Source organism: Lagenorhynchus albirostris, chromosome 8 (genome assembly GCF_949774975.1).
Source record: "Lagenorhynchus albirostris chromosome 8, mLagAlb1.1, whole genome shotgun sequence".
NCBI lineage: Eukaryota > Metazoa > Chordata > Mammalia > Artiodactyla > Delphinidae > Lagenorhynchus > Lagenorhynchus albirostris.
The window spans coordinates 504,320-521,318 of NC_083102.1; the positions used below are offsets into that span (position 1 = coordinate 504,320).

The following is a 16,999-nucleotide window of genomic DNA, read 5'->3' on the forward strand; positions in this document are numbered from 1 at the left end:
CTGAGCACTGGGTGTGCTCATTGCTACTGTGGTGTCATTGCTTGTGGACGTCTTAGCTAACAGAGCGAGGAGTCACATGTGTGTGCACTAATCATACTTATAAATATTTCTGTCTGTGACCATCTGTATCTGTATCAGGCTAAACAGCAGCGCTTATCGGTGTCTCCAACCCTAGTTCATCGCCACGGGGGTCCTCCTGTCTCCTGCCTTTGCTTCTGTCGTCTGCAGCTGCAACAGTGAGAGGTCTGGCCCCCACCAACTGCAGTCTATTTACTTAATTGTTGGACTTCAGTGTCAGAACTGCTAGTCTGTGCTCCTGGTGAAACTTTATCAACTAGAATACAGGGCTTATATACAGTCTCTTTTGCCAGTAGTTTTATAGGCTCTCCTCGTTTCCAGAGTTACTTAGGTCAGCATCTTTCCCGCAGCCCCTGAGAGGTGGTGGTTTCTCACATTTGTAACACGGTTACATTCTTTTGTCATAGTCTTCATTCCATCCCGGTGTCCTCCTGCCTCACTGTTAATTTTTCGTTAAATTTGCATACATTTAGGTTCATCTTTGTGCTGTAAGTTCAGTGGGCTTCAACGGGCATGTAGAGTCATGTGTCCACAATTACGGAGAAGCTTCACTGCCCAAAAAGTGCTCTGCGCTGCACGCAGTCAGCCCTCCCTCCCGGGACCCCTGGACACCACTGATCTTTTCCCTTCTCTATAGTTTTATCTTTTCCAGAATTTTCAGACTGGCTTCTTTCACTTAAGGATGACTTCTTTTTAAATACTGCGATAACAACCCTGTTCTACCCAGGGGCCCAGTGAACAGGCTCCCACCCACATGCTTGAGCTGATCCCATGGGGCTGCAGAGACATGATGCTTGGGAAACGTGTGGGGACTCTGCGTGTTATCTATGGGGCAAGGCTGTGCGGCGAGACTTGCCTGTGGAAGTTTTCCTTTTTCTTCAGCAAGGTCGTGGATGTCTGTTGAGGTATGTTCAGAGGAAAGGGCAGCACCCTGTTTGTATGGTCTTTCACGTGGGTACGAGACGTGCACGGTTTAGAAGAGTTGGAGGAACAGATCATTCTGTGGCTTATGGGTTCTCTTACCTTCTGAATTCCACGTAAATTGATGTAACCTCCACGTTCATATCTCAGCGCGTGGCCTTTGTCCAGTCACTTAAGGGGAATCACAAAACCGTGCTGCTCTCTGTGGGCCCTGGGACAGGATGAGGCTGGGGATGCTAATCCTGGAAACGGACCTTGCGATGCTATTGCCAGTCCTGACACATCAGCTCGCTCCACCGCCTCTTTGTTTTGGAGGTCAGGGGGAAATGAAGAGAAAACGTGGAGAGGGGAGGGAGGGAGGAGAGGAGGCTCTGCAGTCACAGACATCAGAAGGAAAATTAACCTGGCGTTTCCTGCTGCCCCCAAGTCCTAGGCACCTGCTTTCAGCCTTTCGACCTGAGAAAAACAAATTGAAAATCGTGCCTCCATGGTACATGTTATGCTGCAAACTACATACGGTCTCACATGTGCGAGAGGGTAAGGCTTGCTGTGGGAGGGGTCGTAAGACAGCAAGTGCCTTGGTTCTCATGGCTCCTGCTGCCCCGTGCACAGCAACGAGGACCCGTCACTTTCTCATTCGTTAATCGTCTCTGAAAAGAATCCAGTCTCATTCTGTCAGCGTGTTCTTTGTGTCCTTTCTGGTGGCTTTTCGCATCCCATCTGATCTGCTCGTGATTGTCTTTCTCCTTCTGTTCCTTCTCCTCATTTTTGTAAGAATGTGGTTGCTTCTTCGACATGGAATTCCAGTGTTTTTCATCAAATGGGAGAATTTCTGATGTCTCTGAACTGCTTTACTGTTACAATAGGAAAGAAAGAGCCTGGGCTAGAATAGAAGGGGGAGTTACAGTGGATACGAAGAAGGGTAGAATTTTCTTTTTGTAATGAAATCTTGGAAAACATAAAATAGCCTTATTCTGAATGTGTGAGAATGAGAAGGGGGGGACTTTGAGGCTCTCACAGGGTGAGAGTTGGGGAAATCACTCATTTATTACTGAATAAATGCAGCAGAGCTTTTAGTTCCTCTCTACTGAGCACCTGCTCTGGGTTGCGTAAGCGAAGCAAACTTTCGTCAGCGCACCGGGGACATCCGAGTTATTCTGTGTCATGGGGGCTGTGGGAGACCCCAGAGGGAGAAGCTAAGATACAGAGTCATCACATTGAGAACATCCAGTGTCCCCTCTGAGAACCAGGCCCAGAGGAATGTTCCCTAGCGTGCACAGGACAGGGCCCATTTTCTGGCATGCCCTTGACACTTTGGGGATGGAGGCCTTGAAACGTTACTGGTGGGTCATCATCACCGATGTGAGGTATGCAGATGCACTTCCCTTAGTGGCTTCTGGGGACGGGTCTCTGTATTTCACTTGTGTCTGTCTGTGTGGCCCATAAGGGACCTTGAATGGATGCTTGCTGGGTGGAATTGCAATTTAAGACGCCCCTAGTTCACAGCTAGGCACGGAGAAGGAGGTGGGCGCGTCACCCATCACTTCTCCTGTGCAAACCTGTAGGCAGCTCTGCTCCGTGCCACCGTCAGTTCTCGCCATGTGTGGCCACCCAGGGCCTCAGGCCAAGCTGCCAGCACCAGACAAAGACAGGGCTCATCGCACTTTCGTCGCGGCACTCTGCCCATGAGCTCAGCCATGCCTGCTGGGTGCTGCCTGGCAGTTTGCCTTTTCCTATAGTGTGTTGTCAGCAGAACCCATAATATAGATGTAAATGAGGCCGTGGAGACTAGAAAGAAGGAAAAGAAATCTTGAGAGTTCATTTCCCCACTCATGCAGTTCTGGTCCTGCTTTTTGAAACAGCACTCAACTTTGGTTCTGTGTCACCTTGACCTTTTAACTTTGCTTGATAGAAGGGGGAAATGGGTTGGATGTTGGGCCCTTGAACTGAATCACAGAGGTGACTCCGCGAGGTTCGTACAGCTCCTACTGGGCGGGGGGCAGGATGGCACACTGACCACAGTCCTGCTTCCTTCTCTGGAGGAAGAGTCCCGGGCCTGCCCCGCAGGGTCAAACAGCTGTGGCAAGTGCGGAAGAAGGCTCGTAGGGGCATTTGCTGCAAGCTTTTACCAACGACGTTGGTGGTTAGCCAGCCCTGGATGTGGCCCCAGGCCCAGTGCAGACCTCAGTTGACCCTGCCTGTCCAAGACTTAGATATAGATGGGAAGGATGGACCGGTTTCTTAAATCTGCACAGGACGCAGAGGGAGGGGCTGGAGAAAAGCTGCAGCTGCACAGGTAGAGTCCAGAAGATTTAGGCTGTGGCTACGACAAGTGTGAATTCCCACGAGGATGAGGACAGAGTCCTGTTCTGGGGTCGAGAGGTCAGTGGTGGGAATGGTCCAGGACGGTCCAGGCTGGGTGGCTCAGCAGTGAATGTGGAAAAAACCAGCTTGTGTTCTGAGGTGAACTTGGAGTCCGTGGTGTCCTGGGATCCTGGAAAGGCCCACATGCTCTTGGGCAGCGCAGTCCAGGTTTGGGGGCGTGTGGCTGCCCCTGTGTGAACTGTGCTGGGGCCGTGAGGCCACCTGCCGTCGGCGAGGCCAGCCTTGCTGTGCCCGAGCTCTGAGCCGTGCGGCGAGGAGGGGCGCCTGAGGAGTGTGCAGGGCCTGGCTGCTGCAGAGTCCCATGGGGGCGCTGCGTCCCTTGTGCTGTGTTCTGGAGGTGTCCTGTCTTGGTTCCCGCCTATTTTTTCAAGCCCAGTTTCTAACCTCCTTTTGGTCCCATGAGCAACCTGCTTTCCTTCTAAGGGACTGGGGCCAGCTCAGTTTTCTGTAAACTAATTGAGGCTTTTCAGGCCCGTGGTGTCTGTCACAAGTATTGAGCTCAGCTGTTGTAGGAGAGAAGCAGCCATAGATGAGGTGTAAGCAGGGGGGTGGGCTGTGTCCCAACAGCACTTTACCTGCACAAGCGTGTGGCCGTGCTTTGCGTGCCCTGGGTGCCCTGAAGCTCCTGGGGCTCCTCTCTCTGACCCCCGGGTGGCTTGATGGGCTCCAGCTCTGGTGAGGGGAGGGGAGAGGTGGAACGAGGGAGAGGAGTGTCCACCGCTGCAGGTGGCCTGTTGCTCCTGGTCTCTGTTCACTCCTGAACTGCGTGCCTCACTGGAGACGGGGATAGACGAGAGCAGGGAAGGTAGACTGAAACCTTGTCAGCTCACGTTTTTCAAGTGTAGCGGCCCCAACCCTTTCTGAATAAAGCGTATTAACGTACCGTGGCCTGTGTCCTGCGGGGTGCCGTTGCCAACTGGACGCTGCTTATTCATATCACTGTGACACAGTTTGCAGTCATTTTTCTTCTCTGTTCCGCTATGTAGTCTGGACCTACCGTGGACAGCAGGGTGCAGGAGATCAAGGATGCTGAAATACAACAAGTTAAAGAGGAGGACAAAAACAGTTACTGCTCAGATTCACCCGGACACCCTTCCTAGCCCTTCAGCCCCATCCTCTGTAGCGTGTCTCCGTGTCCCCAGTACTTCAGGTGTCAGTGTTAAAAGGATGTGCAGTGACAGTGGTCTCATTTGGGATTTCATGTTTGGCACGAAGACTACACTTACCACCATGCTTCTTTTGTGGACAGGTGCTCACAAATAGCAAACGTTCTTTCTTATCTCATCATTTAAAAACAAAACCAGAAAATTATCTGAAAAAGACCTCTGATGTTTTTGAGCTCGTAGTGTGAGAATTCTAAACATCAAGCCGTAGGAGCAGTTCTTGCCTTTTAATCCTGATTAAAATATATATATATAAATATACATCTATCTTAAAATGAAAGCTAAGATACTCATAAATGTTAGTTGATGTATGATTTTTTTCCTTCATAGATAATACAAAATAATTTGAATAAGGCATGTCACTTGGTGCTTGGGAAAGTACAGAGTTTGGATCCAGAAGATGAGCCGTAAAGAGCTTGTTAAGTTTACTGTGTGATGCAGTCGTTAATAATATGCTCATTCAGTTGTTAGGTTTACTTTGTGATGCAGTCGCTAATAATATGCTCATTCAGTTGTTAGGTTTACTGTGTGATGCAGTCGTTAATAATATGCTCCTTCAGTTTATTGACTTGTTTTTGGGAGGGGATATGCTGCTATTTATTTAGTTAGTTATTTGGCTGCGTTGGGTCTTCGTTGCTGCGCGCAGGTTTTCTCTATTTGCGGTGAGCAGGGGCTACTTTTTGTTGCGGTGCATGGGCTTCTTATTGCTATGGCTTCTCTTGTTGTGGAGCACAGGCTGTAGGTGCATGGGCTTAGTAGTTGTGGCACGTGGGCTGTAGAGTGCAGGCTCAGTAGTTGTGGCATGTGGGCTCAGTAGTTGTGGCTCTCGGGCTCTAGAGCGCAGGCTCAGTAGTTGTGGCACGCGGGCTCAGTAGTTGTGGCTCATGGGCTGTAGAGCGCAGGCTCAGTAGTTGTGGCTTGTGGGCCCAGTAGTTGTGGCTCGTGGGCTCTAGAGCGCAGGCTCAGTAGTTGTGGTGCATGGGCTTAGTTGCTCCGCGGCATGTGGGATCTTCCTGGACCAGGGATCGAACCCGTGTCCCCTGCATTGGCAGGCGGATTCTTAACCACTGAGCCACCGGGGAAGTCCTAAAAATTTTAAATTAAAATTATTTCTACATGTTGTGCCCTTCTTGTTGGAAATGCAGAAACCTGGGATCCACTCTGGCCTCAGGAATCCACATGGCATTTTATCAGGACCCCGGTTGATTCATGGGCACTACAGTTTGAGAACTGTGTGTTCTATCATGTGACGATGGCAGAATAAGATTGATTTCCTAAGGAGGGTCCTGAGATTTTATGTGACTGTCCAGGGGCCCCATGCATCAGGAATGGCTGAGAAACTGAACGAACCTTTCGCTCTTTCACCTGAGACCCGAGGCAGCCCAGCACTGTGACAGTCCCTAGGCCATGCATCCAGCACAGCCGCGGAAGGCTGGGTCTGCAGCGCACGTGCACCACACTCGCAGCCTTACTTTTGTCTGATCTCCGTCAGTTGTTCTCACTTCCACGCTGTTGTTTCACGGGGAGCTGCTGTGTTTGGCCTGGCTCATGACTGCACCAGTCGGGGGGGTCTCTGGGGTTCCATTTCTTTCTCCTAATGCAGTGTGTATTTGCACCCTCAGTATTTGACATTCAAGGCTCCTTGTTAAATATTTTTTTCAAAGCTTTTCTTTAACTTTGTATCTATGGAAACAAGGTTAGAAATGCTTTCTAAATCCAAAAGAATAATTCAGCAAATACCCTTTTTGGGGAAAATATTATTGCATCTCAGAAAACCTGTCTGAGAACAAAAAGCAAAGAGACAGTTAAAATGCCACTCAGAATACACCTAGTCCAGCTGGAGCGGGAATGCACGGGGCTGATGTTACTGAACCAGGTGCGCTTTGCCCGCCGCGCAGCAAGCCGCTCAGGTGTGCCGCAGAGAGAGGTTCGCGTGGCCCTGGGGTGGGAGGTGTGGCCCTGGCAGAGCCCACACCTAACAACCTGGGAAGGTGAAGGTGGAACGTGCAGGGCGTGAGGACGAGGGCTGCCACCCCCGGGCCGCGGGCTGGAGGGCTTTGTTCCTGTCTCCGCCCCTGCACCGTCCCTTTTGTGGACAGAGACATGCTGGTGGACGGCTGCACACAGCAGAGGCGATGCCCGCCCCCCTCTCTCCAGGGGGAGGACGGGCCTGTGACGGGAGCTGCTGCTCCTTCTGGGGCGTCCTGGGGGGCGGGCAGCCCCGCTGCTTCCTCTCCCCCTTTTCCTCCCCACTCTCTTTGAAATCTCCATCAGGGCTTCGATCTGAGATCTTGTTGCCCTTGTCTCCGGAGGGAAGCGCCAGTTTCGGATTGCGCAGCCCCCGGGCTGGTGCCCTTTAATCTCTTGCTTGCTTTTCAGGGTCTTGTTCCAAGAGAAGTGGATTTTTAATGTGGAAGTGGTTTTCTGCTGCTGCCTGGACACCCTGCCCTGACACGTTTTTGCCTTTGAGCCGACGGAAGCACCCAGGCAGAGCACAGTGGGCGCAGGGGGCCTCGTTTGTGTGGTCTGTGCCTGGGGCGCGGTGACGTGGAGAGCAGTGCCGGGTGCAGGGAACCCACCCCTTCACCTCGGAGGAGACCGAGCGGAGCAGGCCCTTTGCTTCCCCTTTGGGATATTAGAGATGAAGACGGCTTTAAAGAGAACCTCTTTTCACTCTTAGGCCTTCGTTGCTAGAAAAGGGTATAATGTGGTCCCCAGAATTCAGGGTTTCAAGCCCTTCGTGTTTTCCGTGAGGGAGACGATGAGAAGTTGATAAGGGGCGGCCACTGCCGGTGGGTGCAGCGGTCCCGTACCCCGGGTGCAGGGGCTCACGGCCCGGCTGCGCTTCCTGAGGCCCAGCAGAGCCAGGCCGACACGACGCCGCTGCCAGGGAGCAGCAGTGGGCCTGAGGGCCGGGGCTGTGGGCAGCGGGCTCGAAGCCGTGCCGGCAGCAGCGCTCGCCGTGCCCGGGTGTCTCCCAAGTCAGGGGAAGGCGGGGTTCCTGTCACGTGACTTTGCCGTAGCTGTTTAAGTCGTGACGTCCGCCGTGTTCCCGTACCAGAGCCGGTACGGCTGTGGCGTAAAGCACCCTCGCAGACGCCATGGCCACGAGGGCTCGAGTGTCTGTCCCGAGAGGCTGCCTTCCGTGCTCGCACCACTCTGTCCCCCGTGTGTGTGGCGATGGGGGCAGCTCCGGGGCTTCGCCGGGTACCAGCCTCAACGTGGGCCCCGTGGAGAGCCGCTCAGGGGCGAGGGTGAGTGCGTGCGTGCAGGCTCCCGCCCGCGGGCCTTGAGGAAGCCGCGCACAGGCTGCTGAAGAAGCGGGCGACGGCCCGGGCCCCACGGGCCAGGTGACACCTGCCTCTGGTATTGCCCGGTTCCTGCTGTCAGACGCCAGCTCCCTTCAGCCGGGCGTGACGGGCGTCTGTGAAGTGGGCTTAGTGCCGGACTCAGAGCTGCCTGTGCGCCCCTGCGGCCGTCAGGGAGGGAGCCGGGCTGCGCCTCCCACCCCCGCCCTGGCAGGGCTTCTCTGCTCTTTTAGGGGTGGCGCCCCCCGGCTGGAGAGCTCGGCAGTCGTGGTGGGAGAGGGACCTGTCGCCACCTGGTCCACCAGCCGCCCCTGCCCGGGACCTCTGCCCCGTCAGGAGGGCACCCCCTGCTGCCTAGTGGGCCGGCCAGGCACTCGAGACACGTCGGGCCCCGGGGATGGACGGTCACGGGATGAGGGCGGTACGTGCTTTACCAGAGGCCTTGTCCCTGCCACCTGTGTTCCGACGCCACTTTTCCCAGTAAAGGGAACGGCTGAATCGGGCGAGCCACAGGCTGAGTGTGGACGCCTCACGTGTGGGAGCTGGAGGCCTCGAGAGCTCTCGCCCGGCTCCCTTTAGCAGCAGAGGAGCGGCTGGTGGGCTCGGTTCGCCACGCGCCGGCCCTGCTCCCGGGCGGGCCCGGCGGAGGACCCACCTGCGCGCGGGCACGCCGTGGGCCACGGAGCCGTCCCGGCTGTCCTGGCACTCGCCGCGGGGAGGTGGCCCTGAGGCCCCCACCCACAGGCGCCCCCACCCGCAGGCGCCCCCACCCGCAGGCGCCCCCACCCGCAGGCGCCCCACCCGCAGGGGCCCCACCCGCAGGCGCCCCCACCCGCAGGCGCCCCCACCCGCAGGCGTCCCCACCCGCAGGGGCCCCCACCCGCAGGTGCCCCCACCCGCAGGGGCCCCACCCGCAGGGGCCCCACCCGCAGGCGCCCCCACCCGCAGGCGCCCCCACCCGCAGGGGCCCCACCCGCAGGCGCCCCACCCGCAGGCGCCCCCACCCGCAGGGGCCCCCACCCGCAGGCGCCCCCACCCGCAGGCGCCCCCACCCGCAGGGGCCCCCACCCGCAGGCGCCCCCACCCGCAGGGGCCCCCACCCGCAGGCGCCCCCACCCGCAGGGGCCCCCACCCGCAGGGGCCCCCACCCGCAGGCGCCCGCGCCCCCACCCGCAGGCGCCCCCACCCGCAGGCGCCCCACCCGCAGGGGCCCCTGGCCTGCAGGCACTGCGCCGGGCGGGCCTGCACCGCTCCCACTCGGGCCCAGCGGCTCACAGCTTGGTTCAGGCAGGAACCTTCGCGTTCCAGGGCCGCACACACAGCTCCTAGGTTGCTGCTACTTAGACATGTGGAGCCAAGAAGCAGCTCCCGGAAAAAGAGAAATGGTCCAAGTGAGTGGAGAACAAGCTGAGTATATGACAAGTCAGTGCCAAAACCAAAGCCTGGAAAACAGACCAGCCCCGTAGGGGAGGAGCGTGTGGCTACAGGGGCTCTCCGAGTGGGGGGGTGAAGGCGGAGGTCTGGACGTGCCGCTCCGTCAGGTGAAAGTCCGGTGGCCGCACCCCTGCCTCTCTCTGCTCAGGTGACCTTGGTGAACACACACCCTCTTACCCGGAACAGCGTGCAGTAGTGGGGAAGAGCATCTTTGGGGCAGGGACAAACCAGGCTTTTGGCTGTGGACATATTACTCACCTTTTTGGGTCCTGGTTTTCCTCATCTGTAACATGGGAACCAGTGCATTGCAGGGTTATCTAGGACTCGACACAGTGTATGGAAGGCACAGGTCACAGTGTTCAACTGACAAGCTCAGGAGCACAACTGAACAAGGTAGCGGGAAGGTCGCTACATTGTATTGTTTACTTGGGACAAGTGACAAAGTAACGGAAAATCCACGTATGAGAAGACATGTTGTGGAAAATTGCCACTGGGAAAAGGATGACATACTTGTCATTAACGCATGCCATGCAGTCCTTGTGCCGCTGGATTTCGCTGTAGTTTTATTTGGCTGTGATACTCAACCATTGGCTTCGTAGCGTTATCAGCTCTCAGTTTTAGCAACATTGGGTGAGACTACTCTTGGTTTCTGAGTCTTCCTCTTACCTTGTAGAAGGTCCACAATCACGCTCTTGTTCTTGTGGTCCATCTGAGAGGGAAGCTATTTTATTTCTGGTGAGAGAATTCACTTTACATTCGGCTTTTTCTTACATTATTCAGTCACAAAACCTCTGTATTACGTTAGTGCATGTTTATGTCTGTCTCAGAACTTTTGCAGAAGCCCTGAGGGAGGGGAGTGAGTTCTTTTGATTCTGGTTTGTCAGGCGAGAAGACCAGACCCAGGTGGGTGAATGGCTCCACTGTGGCTGGTTGGAATGGAGGTGATGGAGTTGGCGGGGCTGGGGCCTCTGGCCCCTGCAGCGGAGTCCCACCTGCGGGGACCCCCAGGAGTGGAAGGGACAGGTTGGGGCAGGTGAGGGTGTCTCCGATCGACAGGGCGGTGGGGTCCGGCTCACATGAACTGTTTCCACCACGAAGTACAAAACCCTTTCTGAATGCCTCTTGGGCGTGGTGGGGTATGAGAGGCAGAGCCAGCCTGGCTCCTCTCAGAAGAGCTGGATCCATTTTGATTCTGAAAAGGATGAGAAAAAAGAGGCACCACGGTGGTGACACTGCACCTCTCAGTGTTCAGACAGAGTGAAGAGGAAGGAGAATTTGAACTAAAAAAGCTCAGGAGTGTGTGTGTGTGTGTGTGTGTGTGTGTGTGTGTGTGCGCGCGTGCACGTGCGTGTGCATGCACGCGCGTTTGTGTATGTGTGCGTGTGTGCGCACGTGTGTGTGCGTGTGCGTGCGCTCCTTGTCTTCACGGACAGTGTGCAGCACACCCTTAAGTGAGGAGCTCTAGTCTGAGCACTGGGCCCCAGGAGATTCAGGGTAGATGGCTGGCTGTGGCTTTCTTCATGGATTTAACTCTTACCTTCAGAGCGGCATCTGGACCCGAGACCATCCATGCACTTGACCTGAGGCAGCAGCGTGAGCGGTGACCGCCCAGGGTGAGGGGGCAGCGCCGACCTGGGGATGGGACTCTGTCTAAACCAAGCGCCGTCAGACAAATGTCTCTTTCTTTCTCTCTTGATGGTTTATGGCTGATATTTAAAATGAAATATGGTCTTTCTTAATTTTAGTGCAAATAACGACACAAGTAAATTAGCAGTCAAATTAGCATGTTGCCTGGCTGGGTGAGATGTGCACAGCATTTGCAGCTCTGGCCGTAAATAACTTGACATGCTGCCGGTGGCAGTCTCTCTGACGCATTTTCTCCGGCTCCCTGGGGTAGACCAAGCCAGGTGGACACTCTGATAGCACGCTGTTGTTCCCAGGTTGGGATTCAAGAGTGAATCGTGATGCACGTCCCATTCAGATCGCATCTCACTGTTATAGCCGTGATTAGAGCGGGACGGGGAGCGAATAAAGCATTTTCCTGATGCCTTTTCAAGCAGTGTCACCTGCCGCTTCCACGTGACAAGCACAGAGTTCTTACTGTGAGCGAGTCTCTGGCCTGAGCCATGCGGCTGCCCTTGCCCCTCTGTCCTGTCTTCCTCTGAGGTCTTCTGCGATCGTCCTGGGCGGTAATGGAGAGCGGCCTCCCCCCGAGGGCCTGGGCCGTGGGAGAGGCGGCCCGAGCCCCGGGCTTCTCGCAAGGCCCTTGGCCGTTGCTTCTGGTCACCCAGCTGAGCGGGTCTCCCTCTGGGTGGATGAACAGAGCCTTGGCGGTTGGCTAACCTGGCCCTGATTTCAGTGATCGGGATGCTGAGACCAGAGGGGCCAGGTGACCTCCTTGAGGTCACTGCTTTGGGGGGAACCAGACTGGACTCAGTCTCCCCAAGTCTCCCTGTGCCAGACTGTCTTGGGGGGCATTCGCGCAGCTTCCCTCTTAGGGTGTTTTCCTCCTATCCCGCACTCGGCCTGGCTCTGGAGGGAGGGGGGAGGGGGACAGGAGGGCGCAGCTGCGAGAAGAGGGGAGCTGAACACGGGGGTCAGTTCACGGTGGAGGAGGCGGTAGAGGTGTGCGTTGAAACTAGACTGAAAAAGGAAGTGCTGTTTCTCGTGAGGTTATGAGGTTTCAGGAGGATGGAACCTCTGCTCTGAGCTGAGGCCCAGGGCAGTGTCCAGCTCGCCGCAGGTCTGCACCCTGGGCCTGCCTCTTAGGGCTTCTCCTCTGCAACGAGGGGACTGTAAGGTCCGGCTCTGAAAGTTGTCACAAGGGCAGGGTGAGACTCCTTCTTCTCGTGGATTTGGGCCGTTCCATCCTCTGTGAGACTCTCTTCCTTGGTTCTGGGACCGTATTTTGCATCCTCTGCGGATCCGGGTTCTGGGCCTTCCTCAGTCCGTATCTGTTTAAAGGAATGAGTGCTTCGGCTGTAGGATCTTAGAGCAGTTCCCTGATTGGAAACTTTACAGTGACCCTGGGGGTGAATCCCCTGTGATTAATAACTTCCTCTATTTGTCATCCTCTTTCACTCATCTGTTTACTCTTGAGCACCTGCTGTTCTCCAGACACACGGGTAGCCATTCACGAAATGGTAGAGGATAAAAACATAAATTTATGTGGTTTCTCACCTTGAGAATCTCATAGTCAGAGAAGTTATGCCTTTAAGTTGACATCACAATACAATGTGGAGAGTCCTACAGCGGGTGCCTGGACAGAACTAATTGGCCAGCCTAGTCAAGGGAGTTTCCAGGGGGCACTATCGACTTGGGTTTCAGTGGGTAAATAGGAGTTTGTCAGTTGGAGGAACAGGAGTGCAGGCATCACGCTTTGAAAGTAATGTGTTCTCTGCGTCGCTGAAACGTGCGGTGTGTTCAGGGTACACCTGGCGCTCGTTGGCTCACGGCCCTCCGCTGGGGCAGGTGTGCCCGAGGGGACCTTCCCGTGAGCGGCAGAGGGGGCGCCGCCCTGGGGCACCCTGAGGGGGGCCCCGAGGACCACTCTGACTGTTGCTCCCGTTGTTCACACCCTCGCCTGACCGGGTCGCCCCACCGGGGATGGATTTGCTCTTGTCCTTTCCCTGCGTCGCAGATGTACTTGAAGGCAGAGCAGGAGGCCCGCCTTCTGGGCCCTTCCCCCGCCCCCCGCTTGTGGGTGAACTTGTCTGGCGTCGCGCTCGCTTCACGTTCTGGTCTCTTTATGGAGCCTGTGCCTCTCTCCCTCCTCTTTCCCATTCGTTGGCCACAAACGCAGGCTGCCTGTCCATTTCGGGCGTGCACGTAGCGGGTGTTAGGACGTTTGAGAGAGGGACCCAGGGGCGCTACCCGAACGATGTTGCTCACAGAGCCCTGTGGGCCTGGCCGTGACGGGGAGCTCGCCACGAGGTGTCTGCCTGAAGGGCCCGCACCCGGCGTCCCCTCTGCCGCTCACGGGAAGGTCCCCTCGGGCACACGGCCCCTCCTCGTTGCCAGAAGGGACAGGATGACGGTGACCATCCTCCTGATGGAGAAGCTGCGCCTGCATTTATTCCCTCTCACTGACTCAAGCCAGGGGCACGTTGTTCTGGCTTCCAGATGATGCAGCAGCATCTCAGAAAGGCCAAACCCTCAGAGCCCGTGCAGGTCTGCACTGCTTCTCTGGGACGCAGGAGTCGGCAGATGCCACGGCCCCGAGGGCTGCATTGCTCGTCTTGAGGCTCTGACTCCTTTCTCCTTTGTGTTTCCTCCCCAGGCTGCTTACTCGAGGATGGACTGTGCACACCCTCTGAGACCTGCGTGAACGGTAAGTGCTGGTGCCACTGGACACATGGCTGAGGGTGTGGGTTTGCCTCTGTCCCACCAGCCCACTGTGACTCCAAGCGTGGCTTTTCGCTGTGTGGAGCGAAGGTTCTGGGTGAGGCTGAGTTTGTTTGATTCTTCCCAAGAGCGTCGTGGAGCTGAAACTTCTCTGGACACTACTAAAAGGAGAGGAAATGGGAAATTAATGGAAGTAGAACAGGTTCTTTCTGTGAACGTGTGTTTGTGTGTCTGTATCTTTATCTGTACCTGTACCCCAGTATTTTAAGCTGATTCATGGGAAGCTGTTTGTTTGTATTTAAAAGTTACAGGTGACTGCTCAGACTGGTGTCCGTGAAAGTAGTTAAGGCTCCATGAACCCAGAATTCCGGAGTAGGGCTGCTTGATCTGGGGACTCTCAAGTTCTTCCCATCTCTCCTCTTCCGCAGCTTCATCCTTTCGGCCCCCTCTTTTCCTCTCTTATTAGGCGGAGGAGAAGACGTCTGGTGCTTTGTGTTTTCAGGTAGGGCTCGTAGCCCACAAATGGGGGACCTAAAATGTCAGAGCAGGGTGTCCTCCCAGGCCTGGGCTCTGGAGCCTTTGCTCAGAGGGGCTGCCCCTTAGAAGAAGACCCAGCATCTTGTTTGATTGGCAGCAGATCCGGGCACTGCACACGTCGATCGTGGCCCAGCATGAGGCAGGCTTTCTTATCCCTCACTGCCCGTCCCCGTCGTTAGATTATGGGTGTGTTTGGGGTGGATTTTTCCCTGCCTGGCTGGACACAGGCGCTCTGGCTCCACCCGGCTCTCTGCGCCACGCGGGGCTTGTGGGTGGACCCAACTTGGGAGGCCGTGTGGCCCTGGGACCGTTCTGTCCAGTGCAGTGAGGCCCTTGGGGTGAAGGGGCCTTTGCCTGACCTTCGCTGAGCTCACTGGTCTTTGCCAGGCCCACGGGGGACACTGTTGAGGGGCTGAAGGTCAAATACCAGGTGCGCCAGGCATTCCGGGGTGAGAAAGTCCTGGGTCGGAGAGTGCGGATTTCAGGGCTGGGAACAACTTTGTGCCTGTGTCCCGGCAGCTCGCGTGCCCTGGGGACGAACTGCTGACGGGCTGGATGGTTCGGTTTCGTGTCTTTGCTTGGGTGGGGGGGTGCTGTTCAATCATGACAAGCAGTGGCCTGGGCTGGGGTGTGGCCTCTGTGACCAGAGCTGTCCGGGTTTGCGACGCTGCAGGGCTGTCCAGCCTGAGCGCCTTGGGGTGCAACCTTGCGCGGCCGGGCCTCTCTCTGGGTCCCACCGTGGCTTCTTGCGACGGTACCTCCTGAAGCTTTTATTTGGAGGCAGCTTTAAAAATAATTTTATTAAAAAAATATGTCATCTGCCCTGACTTGGTGAAGTTGGATCATAAAGGAAACAGGTGTGCCCGTTTAATGTAATTGGAGACCAGGGTGGCACCGACAGGATAAAAGCTGTAGCTCCGTTCCCTCCCCTTTGTCCTTGACAAGAAGCAGGCCTGGAAGTCACAGCTGTCCTCGGAGGCTTTCCTTCCCTGACCCCAGCTGGCCGCCCTGGCGTGGAATTACGTTAACATTATATAACGTAATAGCTTTGAGTTCTTTGGAAAAGGAAAGCGATTTAAATGGAAGTATAAACACACAGGCCTTGATTTATGGAGACAGGCAATATTTGATATGTTCTCTAGTACAGTTGAGAGCCAGCTGTGAAATGGCAGCGTGGGGTGATAGGCAGTAACACGAAGCGGTGCTGTCCTGGATCTGTGCTCCCCACGAGCGACTGCTCGATTCACCCTGGCAGCAGGTGGGTGTGGGCCAGAGAGTGTGGCCCGGCAGCCAGGACACCACAGGGGGCCAGTGTGGAGTCCAGAATGTTCTGCGGTCAGACTCGGTTCTTCTCTCTCTCTCTCTCTCCCTCCCTCCCTCCCTCTCTCCCTCTTCCCCCCTCCCCCTCTCCCCCTCTCCCCCTCTCTCCCTCTCTTCCTCTCTTCTCCCCTCCCTTTTCTTGGGATACAGGTAGAAATATATGATCCTACTAACCTTATATATATTTTCAAAAAGCCCAACAGGCCTTGTTAAGCACAATTAAAATGCTTGCATGGAATAAGATACTTTATAAAGAAAAGTCAAAAGAAATAGACTCACCGCCTCACACCTATTATGGTGGCTACTGTGAAGAAACAAAACCCAGAAAATTACACGCGTTGTCAAGCATGTGGGGGAATTGGGCCCCTTGTGCACTGTTGCTGCGAATGTAAAATGGTGCAGCTGCTGTGGAAAATACTATGGTGGTTCCTCAGACAATTAAAAACAAAGTTACAGTGTGATCCAGCAATTCCACTTCTGGGTATATACTCGAAAGAAAGGGAAACAGGGACTCAGAACAGATATTTGTACCTCCAAGTTTACAGCAACGTTACTCACAGTAGCCAGGAAGCAGCCCAACTGTCCACTGATGTGAATGGATAGACAAAAGGTAGCTCATCCACACACGGGAACGTTATCCAGCCTGAAAAAGCAGGGAAGTTCTGACACGTGTTACAACATGGGTGAACCTGGAGAACACGATGCTGAGTGAAATAAACCAGTCACAAAAGGATGAATACTTAATGATTCCACTCATTTGAGGTCCTGAGAGGAGCAGATTAGTAGAGACAGGAAGTAGAATGGGTGGGGGGCACCAGGGGCTGGGAGGGGGGGTGGGGAGTCGTGTTCACTGGGGGCAGAGCTTCAGTTTGGGAGGATGAGAAAGTTCTCAAGGTGGATGGTGGTGATGCTGCATAGCCATGTGGATGTACTTAATGCCACTGAGCTGTACACTTAACAGTGGTTAAGATGGCACAGATTGTGTATAGTTTGCCAAAGTTATAAAAAAGATAAACAGATTTGGAAAACCATTAGCAACATGGCAGACCAAGTGTTTGGATTCTTAACTACAAAGAACTCTTACACATTATAAGAAAAAGGCAAAGAATTCCATAGGAAGGTGGGTGAAGATGTGAATATAGTAATTTACAGAAGAGGAAATTGTGAAAATATGTTAACCTTCAATAGTAATTAAGGAAATATAATTATAAACCACACCCATCAGATTGCCAACACTTAAAAGATGAATAACATCCAGTGCGGGTGAGAACACAGGGAAATGGGCACTGACGTACTTAGATGGTCAGTATGTTTGGTGACGTTCTTTCAGAATGTAATCTGGCAATATTTACCGAATGAAAAATACGCTGATAATTTGATTTATTTTTGAGATTCACACATATAAAAGCAAAGGCATCCAACGGTATTTATAGTGGCAAAAACGCATGACAGCCGTAAATCCAGTGATGTGGGAATGGTTTATGGTAATGGTTTCATAAATTATGGTGG

General features: G+C 54.7%; 1 protein-coding gene across 1 annotated transcript in view; it reads left to right on the forward strand.

Annotated features, from left to right (window-relative positions):
- Window positions 1-16,999, forward strand: part of PTPRN2 (protein tyrosine phosphatase receptor type N2) — a 673,487-nt gene that overhangs the window by 39,044 nt on the left and 617,444 nt on the right. The window contains 1 exon segment of the mRNA XM_060156261.1: window positions 13,569-13,619. Within this exon segment, the coding sequence (XP_060012244.1) occupies window positions 13,569-13,619 (51 nt within the window).